Source organism: Gossypium arboreum, chromosome 6, assembly GCF_025698485.1.
Source record: "Gossypium arboreum isolate Shixiya-1 chromosome 6, ASM2569848v2, whole genome shotgun sequence".
Lineage (NCBI taxonomy): Eukaryota > Viridiplantae > Streptophyta > Magnoliopsida > Malvales > Malvaceae > Gossypium > Gossypium arboreum.
In genome coordinates this window covers 4,554,662-4,565,201 of record NC_069075.1, presented here as the reverse complement: position 1 = coordinate 4,565,201, position 10,540 = coordinate 4,554,662, and the positions used below count along the sequence as shown (strand labels likewise).

General features: G+C 31.0%; 1 protein-coding gene across 2 annotated transcripts; it reads left to right on the top strand.

Moving 5' to 3' along the window:
- The first annotated feature begins 1,271 nt into the window (after positions 1–1,271).
- LOC108485982 (pseudo histidine-containing phosphotransfer protein 2-like) lies at positions 1,272–2,582 on the top strand. Of its 2 annotated transcripts, none has more exons than XM_017789814.2 (6): positions 1,272–1,394; positions 1,483–1,613; positions 1,877–1,945; positions 2,025–2,096; positions 2,181–2,253; positions 2,334–2,582. In XM_017789814.2, exons 1-6 carry the CDS (start codon positions 1,335–1,337, stop codon positions 2,367–2,369), a joined length of 441 nt encoding a protein of 146 aa, XP_017645303.1. In that variant the 5' UTR covers positions 1,272–1,334; the 3' UTR covers positions 2,370–2,582. The 2 variants fall into 2 exon arrangements, with proteins under 2 accessions (XP_017645303.1, XP_052886025.1); XM_053030065.1 differs by having other exon boundaries at positions 1,282–1,394; positions 1,519–1,613.
- Positions 2,583–10,540: the final 7,958 nt, after the last annotated feature.

The window sequence follows — 10,540 nt, the reverse complement described above, 5'->3', positions numbered from 1 at the left end:
GATACAAAAGCGAAGCAAAGGAATTCAGTGTTGAAGAGTGGAATTAAAATTTTAAAATTTTGTGGGTAAAAGGTAAAAGTTTTGTTTTTAAAAAAGATTGAAATTGAATATTTGATAATTGGAAAGGACTAAATATAATATAAATATATTAACCAAAGAGACCAAGGCCTCTATTTATGCCCTTAGATACATGATGATATTGAAATAACAGAAGATGAATAACTATATTCAAAATTAATAGTTATTTATGGATATAATGTTAGAACCAAGATATTGCCATTATTTATGTGCATATATATATATATATATATATATATATATATATATATGCTAATTGAAGTGGTCGAGAAATTTTTAAGAAGATTCGAATTGAATTATGAATTATGAATTATTATAGGTCAAAATATAATTTTATCATGTATTAGTTTATAATTTCATTATTTTAAATAATTAAACATACATTTTTTTTCATTCTAGGAGTCAAAGTATAATTTAACCATATATTAGCATATAATTTAATAATTTATTACAAGACTAAATTGCAACTTTTTCATTTTGGAGCCAAGGTTCTATCTTAGATTCACATTTGTATATGGATTATTATTATTTGACACAATGATGGTAGCATATGCGGTTAGAAATTTTTTAGGGGCCAAATTAAATTATAATTTTTATGATAGTAAAATACAATTTCATCATTTTAATAGCCTATATATTTATAAATTTTAAAAATTAAATCAATTTTTATCAATTTTAAGGGGCTAAAGTGTAATTTTACTTTTACTAATTTAAAATTTTAAAAATTTTAAAGGGCCTAAATGGAAAATTTTCCATTTTACGGGTGGCGGGACCCTTGCCAGTCCCCCTAGCTACGCCCTTGGATGGTAGAGTTTTTTTAACTATCATATCTACGCTTTTTTATACAATGCCTAGAACTACGCATAACCCCTCTCCAACCCATAAATAGGAGGATAATGTGCTTCAGCACACTCGAACCCATGTCTTCCTGCATTGGGAACAATTCCCATTCCAATCGAGTTAAGACTCAATGGGTCCAATCAAGTTAAAACTCAATCAGCTTTATATAACAATTTTAGATAGTAACGGAAGATGTATATAGTAAATTCCCGAATCTAATTCATTAATTCCAAAATCTTCAAAGTAGATACGGAAAATCTGAAATAATAAATTTTTTAAAACATTTATGTTTCATTTTTAAACATCTGTCAGCTCTTAGTAAAACATTTTATGGGTATATATAGTTAGGTCTAGGTAGCCATTGTTGAATAACCAAGTAACCTGCAAATCAAAACTCACTAGCTTTAATTTCTTTAATGGAAAGTAAACATGTTCATGAACAAATCGCTGCAATGAGGCAATCCTTCTTTAATGAGGTTTGATTTACTCTTTACATCAAAACATGCATTCATGAATCTATATTTGACAAAATTAAGGATATTTTTATGTTAAACATGTATTCAGGAGGTTTTAAACGAAAACTTTTCTCAACTGGAGCAGCTAGAGGGTAAAGATAACCCCAACTTTGTTGAAGAGGTGTTTACCATGTACTTAAGGGACTCCATTGCATTTCTAGAAACTATTGAGGAAGCAATGTAAGTATTGTTATACAATTATAGTAAAAATAACCCAACTCGAAATCCGATATGATAAACCCCCTTTATTTATATATTTCTAAAGACCCCTCTAGGGAGGGGGCACTCCAGACTCTATTTTCTTTACCTTCTTCTTCTTTGCTTATTCACCCTTCGTTTCCTTCTTCACTTCCGTTGATATCACATATCAACAAGTATACATTGATTAAGATGATGACATGAATAATACTAGAGTGCTAATCTTCAAAACATAATTTATAAAGGAAAACTATCCCTATTGACTCAATCAAAGTGGACAGCATCTTGCATCAGCTCAAGGGCAGCAGTGCCAGGTAAATTTCCAAGAATCTTTAAAAAGAAAAAAAGCTTAATCAACGTTGTTCTAATCGAAAACTTTCATTTTTAATGAAGTGTTGGTGCTAATAAAGTACTAAAAGAGGTCAACAAAACAAGACAAGTTTTGGGGAAAGGAAACCTAGAAAGGTAATATTATTTGCTTACATCTATAATATATTTATATGTATTATTTGAAAATGTATGTATGTGATGACTTGCCTGCATCTGCAGGACAAAAGCTAGCATCTTGGAGCTACGAAAGGAGTATGACAGTTTCAAAGCCAAGCTTGAACCCTACTTTCAGGTTTAACTCAACTCAACCATTTTCTTTTTGCTTCTCCTATGCACAACTCTCACGTTGCTTTTTTTTTTTATGACAAGCAGCTAAAGCAAGCAAACTCAATGGCCCAAGAGAAGTGATCATATGCTAGAGCTAAAATAAAAGATGGCATTCCCTGCAAAACCACCATTTTAATGTTATAGAGTCTTTTTAAAATAATGGTTTGTTAGCTTTATGTTGATTTATAAAGTTTCAGTTTCTAGATTTTGGGTCTACACAAGATTTGTACAAGTTCTGTGTAGATTTCTATTTCCTTGCATAATAAAAATGAGGTATTCTACAACTTTTAATTAGATTTCTATTTCCATATATTGATGGATTATTATATATTAGTATAATTATACAATAATGTTGGGAATCAACCTGTATAAACAATGAAATAGAAAAGTAGAGAAAATCAAAATAAATATTACGTGGAAAACTCCTCTGAAAAGGATAAATGAGCAAACAAACGAGAGTATAATATAGAGAAAATAAACCTAAATGTACTAAATGTACAAATCCAAATCCTGAAAATAAAACCCTTACTCGGAAACAAAATTTTCTCCATAGTTACCATGAAAACTCCCACTAAAACTCATATGCGACTACATCTTATTGCCCCCAAAAGAAAAGCCCTGTAGTACTACATCTTTAATTGCCTTTTTAATTTGTCTGTCAAAATAAAGATACAATACCACTTTAAATAGGCTAAGATTAAAAGTCTAATCATACTAAAATATCTCTAGAGTATTATCAATAATAGCATTACCGATTAAGAAACTATTACAGAAAGATGCCAGTTTTGTTTAGTCAGAAAAATGTCAGCAAAGTTTTGAACAGTTGAAACCATGTTGACAAAGGCACCAGTGTTGACTCAACCAGAATCTGGGAAAGATTTTTTTGTTTACAAGGATGCTTCATTGAATGGTTTGGGTTGTGTTCTGATGCAGGACGAAAAAATTATAGCTTATGCTTCCTGACAGCTTAAACCACGCGAAATAAGTTACCCAGCACATGACTTAGAATTGGTCGTAGTTGTATTCACTTTGAAGATTTGGCGACATTATCTATATAGCGAGAAATGTCATGTTTTTACTGACCATAAAAGTCTGAAGTATTTGATGATTTAAAAAGAACTAAACTTGCGACAACAGAGATGACTTCTTCTCCCAATCGAACTCTGATTACTTCAAGGATACTTTAGTTATTTTAGCCCTTTTAAACTTAGCCTATTTAAAGGGACATTGTATCCCTATTTCAATAAGGCAATTAAAGATGTAGTACTACAGGGCTTTTCTTTTAGGGGCGACAATATGTAGTAGCAGATGAGTTTTAGTGAGAATTTTAGTGGCAACTGTGAAAAGAATTTCGTACCCCTTTTGAAAGAACTCTATGAGAGTTAAAGTTTTGTTTTTGGGGTTTCAGTTTGTATGTTTAGTACATTTAGGTTTATTTTTTCCATATTGTACTCTTGTTTGTTTACTTGTTTAGTAAAAAGCCGAAGCCTAATTTGCCTATGTTTTTTTTTTCTTTTTATATGAGTAATGTTATGTTTCTGCAATCGACCCGTTCAAGGATGACGACAACTAATTTTGATATAAAAAAATTCGATGGAATTACAGATTTCAGATTATAGAAGTTTCAGATAAAGCTAAGTGTTTAAAGTAAGGTTGGTCGCAAAGGGTGATAATCAAATGGAGGGAGTTGATTTCCTCGATGTTTTCTCTTATGTTATGGATGTTTTCTCTTATGTTATGAAGCACACATCCGTTCGTGTATTACGGTTCTTGATTGCATTATACAACATTAATTTGAAAACTATGAGTCTTTCGGTTTCCAAGTTCGAGAACAGTTTGAGCTTGGTTGACATTTTGCAAAGATCGAGTTCAGCTCGTGACGGGGCTTAGAGAAGAAGATATTGTTAATACGAGTCAATGTGGAGATTTGTGCGAGTGTGCCTCGCATTTTAGTAGACAATTTTCAGGCACTTAACAAAGACAAAGATGAAATAGGAAACACATCACGATATGGAAGACACCAACGTCGTGACGATGGGCAACATCATGACGAAGGACGTCGAGACGTAGTGATGACACAACGAGTTCTCTAATTGACGAAGAGGGTGACAGTGTGACGAGCATGCATGGGATGTCACAATGACACAACGTATTCCTCGAGTAACACAACCGCATTTTGACAGTCAAACAGGATTTCTTCTCCCAGTCGAACTCTGATTACTTCAAGGATATTTTAGTCATTTTAGCTCTTTAAACTTAACCTATTTAAAGGGGGCCTTTAAACTTTAAAATTTTTATAGAAGTTAAATAATACAATTTTTGTTATAACTTTATAAAATACACATAAAGTATTTTTATAATATAAATTTTTAAGATTTATAATATTTAACTTTAGAAATTTTTAACATAATCATCCCAAACACTCATTACATGTCCATGCTTATAATATAATTTTCACAACATAAACTTGTATAATTTTTTTAACAAGTTAAATCATGTATGAGTGTTCGAAAAACCATAAGGTAATTGGATTTAGGTGTAATTACCTATGTAATTACTCCAATTCTTATCCTCCCTCTAAAAATTGGAAAGTATAATGCAGTGCTTCAATTACACTCAATTCAGTGGGATTCACTAATTATAATGTTACCCAATCATGCCACCATATGTAGTTATAAGAAATTACACCTAAATTTAATTACTAGTGGCTTTCCAAACACTTTAGCTTATATAATTTTTTATAATTAAAGTTATAGACTTTGGACTTTGAACCAAAATATTATAAGGTAATCCTAATTACATAAATAGAAAAAGTTTTCTTGCACTATATCATGGGGTGTGATATCATTTTAGAGAATGGTACCAGAATAGCTCATGAACTCTTTAATTTAAGAGATTCAAGGCTTCGAAATGTGATTGAGAAGAAATTTGTTGTTCTAAAAAATATTTGTCATATTAGCAACATCACATTAGTATAACATAAAAAAAAATAAGGTTGACGGTGTCTTGGGCCAAGTATTTATCTTTAGCAAGTAGACATGTTGCAAACGTTGAAATTGAATCAACCCATGGAGAACCATTGGCAGGAGAGTGGACTTAGGGGTTGCAGCTACAGAGGGAGTGTTGCGCGACAAATATGGAGAGTGGATCCTAGGTTACAACAAGTACCTAGGCAATTGCTCGATCCTTGATACGGAACTTTGGGGTATTCTTGACGGCCTAAAACTCATCCAGCAAAGAGGCGATGCCAAGGTTGTAATTCAATCTGACAGTTTGTAAGCAATAAAAGCTATTCACGGAAGTGCCTTGAAGACCTCGCACTCTACTCTAGTTAGAAGGATACACTGCATTCTATCTCAAGAAAGCAGATGGCTACTACGCTACATTCCTAGGGAGCAAAATCAAAGTGTTGATCTTATGGCCAAACTGGATTTTGAAGGAAGATCTACAACTAATTGAAACCCCCTAGAAGCAGTCTCAGCACTCATCAAAGCTGATAAAGAGAAGAATCTTTGTATTTTATTTTCCAATTCAGTAACTTAGGTTTGTAAGTTTCTTTTGTAACACCCCCTAACCCCAAGCCATCACCGAAATAGGGCTACGAGGCATTACTGGACTTATACACTAACATTTATACAAAACCGAGTCATAAAGAGGCATTACTAGACTTATACACTAACATTTATACAAAATCGAGTCATAAACTTTACATTCCAGATCAATTCTTATCAAATTTCATCTTAAAGTCCTTAATATGGGCCTACGGGGCCCAATATATGTTTTAGAAGTGATTCGGAACTAAACTGACAACTTTACAAATTTTTCCTTGAAGATTGGGGCACATGCCCTTGTGGCCTGGGACATGCTAGTGTGGCCTGGGACATGCCCGTGGGGCCAGCCCGTGGGCAGATCTGATTTTCTCACACGGTTGTGGAACTAACCTATGGCCAATTCTGACTTTTCCACACGGCCTGGGCACACGCCCATGTGACTTGGCCATGTGAAAACATGATTTTTGACCATTTTAAAGCTATTTTCACATACTAAACACACCTAATTCATGCCCAAAACATTTACTTATAAATCTTGATTAAATAACATTCATCAAACCTTTCAAACTTAGCAAATTCTCATTCATTCATTTCATTACTCTTAAGGATTATACACCATATTTACATTCAAAATATAAAATTTTTACAAGTGACAAACACCAAACCTAGTACATGCCACATTTCTAAAAGATAGATGCATCACCAAAATTGAGCTGAGGTCGGGATTGACTCGGATGCTTGACTGAACTTCAACTTTACCTAACTTGCGCACGGAAAACAACCATACGCTAAGTATTGGAAATACTCAGTGGTATTATCATAATTCAAATTATAACAACAATAAAATATCATAACATACATAGATAACTAGCAAATCATACATACAAATCATATATATATAATTTTTTACCAAGCTATCATATTTCCATTATATTATTTCCAATGATAGATCCAATAAATCATCAATGAGATTTCAAATAACTCATGAATCTTTGATTCATCTCTCAACCACATATAATTATTCAATTCACATTTCAAATTTAAACACTTTATAAACCTTTGGTTCATGCCTTCAATCTCTTTACAAGCTTCATCTCACATTCCATCTTACAATATCACTTTCTCATTTTATTCGATAGCTCGATTAATTAAATTCATTTGATTTTATTATTTCACTTATTTTCCCCTATTAACATGAGTCAGACTTTGGCGGATACACGGATCCAACCAACTCACCAGAATGGCGACCAACGCCTCATCGGATAGTTCGAAGCAAATAAGTGACGACCAACGTCTCATCAGCTAAGCCGAAGCAAAGTGGCGACCAACGCCTCTTCAAATCTATCCGAAGTAAATAGGACACACTAAGTGTCTCATCGACTCGAGGTCGAAGAATCCCAGAACTCTTCCTATCCTATGGCATGCCACCTATATCCACCCTAGCCCGACTAGTTAATAGGGTATCAAAATCACATATTCATATCACTTTCACTTTCAGTTGATCGTAATCATTTGAATTCAAATCCATTGCAATAACAATTCAATCACAATTTCAAATTCACCACAAATCATTATACAATTCAATTTCACACATGTATATATTCATCAATCAAATCCAATTCTCATTCAATTCAAATATCACTACTTACCTCACATTCAAATTCCATACACATATCTTAAAATTAAACATTTAATAAGAAATAACTTGAATTATGATAATACAAACCGATATTTTTCTCGAGCTATTCCTCGATCACTTTTTCATTTCCCTTAGTATTCGACGTCTCGGTTTCCTTGTTTGCTACAAAAATTAGCATAAGTACAATTAATTAATAACACACATATTTTATATAAAATAATAACTTTTCATGCAACTTTTACCTAAATCCCAAATTTGTCCTAACCATTTTCATCTTCTCCCTTTTTACAATTCACATCATTTTCTTATTCAATTTCCATCAAAACTTCAATATAACCATCAAATTTTCATCATTTTTCCATAATTTTGAATTTCTTCCAATTTAACCCCTAAAATTCAAAACTTATAGGCTAGTTCACAAATTAGTCCTTTAATTAATTTTAATCAATAATTTTATCAATTTGATCCCTAATTTCATCATTTATTCAACATAAACCCTACTCAAAAGTCTATCAACTTTCAATATTTCTACACAAATTCAAGAGTACTTTACTCTAAGACTCCAAAAACATCAAAATCACAAAGAAAGGGACTTAATTGACTTACCAATTTAACTTACAAGCTTTCAAACCCTAATTTCTCCTTTTTCTTTTCTTTTCTTCTTTCTTTCTTTCTATTTCGTTTGATTCTCTGTAACTATTTCTCTTTCTTTTTCTTTTTTATTTTATTTATTCTTTATTTCATTTTATTTACTTAATTAATATTTAATTATAAAATATCTATATATTAACAAATAAAATACTACATGTGTATCCATACACACATGTACACATGTAAATATTCATCACCACACATTTGTCATTATCTCAATTATTTGATAAAATATAATAATAATAATAATAATAATAATAATAATAATAAATAAACAAATAAATATCTTTTACTTAATATACAAGTAAATATATATAACATACATTTGTACTAATAATTTAAATACACATGTATTTATTCTCTATCTTACACATATCACTAATTTGGTTTAATTACTAATTTAATCCTTTATTCTTTCTCTATTCTATGATTAAGTTTTATACTCTATTTAATTTAGTCCTTTCTTACTAATTGCTTCTAATTAAAAATAAATTCACCTAATTAAAATCTAATTCAACCCATAACTAACTTCATAAATATTTTTAAAAAATATTTACGGATTCGTTTTCCTAAGATGGAGGCCCTAAATTCACTTTTCCGGTGCTCGTGAAATATAGGTCGTTACATCTTTTTTCACAAAAAAAAGGGTTGAATCGTAATAGCATGTTGCATATTTCATAACTCTAACTAATGGTGGAATTAAGATAACCCATACTTCGTAGAGTACATGGAAGAAGAAGATCTTGATAACTCATAATTCGATCAAAGATTAATAGATGATGATAAAGAACATATGTTCAATATTAAAGAGGGAATAACTCATCAAATATGCATTAAAACAATTAGATAAATTTGCATATGATATTTATTTTTCTTGCTATTTTTGTTAGTAATCGTGTTATCAACTACTTTTTTGTACTAACATAATACATATGATGATTTGGTTTTGATTTGTGTTACTTGTTTAGAAATTACTTTTATCATAATAATAATTTTTATAGTAATTAATGTATTTTTAAATAAAATATATATTATGTAACTGCGTAATTACAAATTGTACTATCAAACATGGCATAAGAATTTATGATGTAATTACACTATGTCAATCAAACACGTTTAGGAAGTTACAATTCTTTGTAATTACAAGAGAGTGTAATCAATACCCTAATAATTACACTTTTATTCAATTACCTTATGTTGCCCAAACAAATGCTAAAATAAGATGCTCTAAATAGAGATTGAAAATGGCTTTTTAAAACAACCCCGTGTGTTGGCCTGATGGTCAGTATGTTAACCGCCCCAGGTGTAGCCTAGGTTTGAGTTGTGCTAGTTGCGTTGTTGTTAGGGCTTTTCCCTCCTCATGTAAATTCGCAAAAAAAAAAAAGGCTTTTTATTATGTTGTAATTATTTAAAGTTATGCTGGATAGATACAAAAGCAAAGCAAAGGAATTCAGTGTTGAAGGGTGGAATTAAAATTTTAAAATTTTGTGGGTAAAAGGTAAAAACTTTTGTTTTAAAAATATTTAAATTGAATATTTGATAATTAGAAGGGACTAAAAGTAATATAAATATATTAACCAAACAGACTAAGGCCTCTAATTATGCCCTTAGATATGATGATATTGAAATAACAGAAGATGAAGATTTATATTCAAAATTAATGGTTAACAAGATATTGCGATTCTTTATATATATATATATGAAAATTGGGGCGGATTGAGAAATTTATTTAAGAGAAGTCAGAATTAACTTATGAATTATTATTGTCGAGACCATTTTTTTAAAATCGGGTTTTGGAAAATGGGAATCAACTTTAAGAAAAACGAAAACGGGAGTCGCCACCAATCTTTTTAGGTGTGATTGGATCACCTTTAAAACATTTTGTTTTAAAATCATTAGTTTTGGTCTACAAAATAAAAAGAACGGGTTCGGGAGTCGGTTACGTACGAGGAAGGATTAGCACCCTCGTAACGCCTAAAAATTGGTACCTAATTAATTATCAAATGTCTTTAAGGTCGGAAATTTTAAAAATTTTAAGATACAATCCTCTTTAAAATATTTTGATTTTGAAAATTGGGATTCACTTGTATCAAAATATTGACATTAAGTTAGCCTTTTTGGAAATCCCTATCTCGAAACGAGAAAACGCCACATCCAGTAAGTTAGGACACAACGCTTTGAAATTCCAAGACAGTTGCTCGTATTTTGAAAATCTTAAAAAAAAACTTAGAAGTGTACTTGACTATTCGAACTCATCAAGAAAAGTTGCAACCCAATAAGTTAGGGCACTACTTTTCTCGAAGCTTCCAAATACGAAGCAATGCCTTTTTATTTTTGAAAACTTTGAAGTCTCTTTTTTTAAAACTGATGCATGAAGGAGCATATTAACTTAACATACAAGATAACATGTT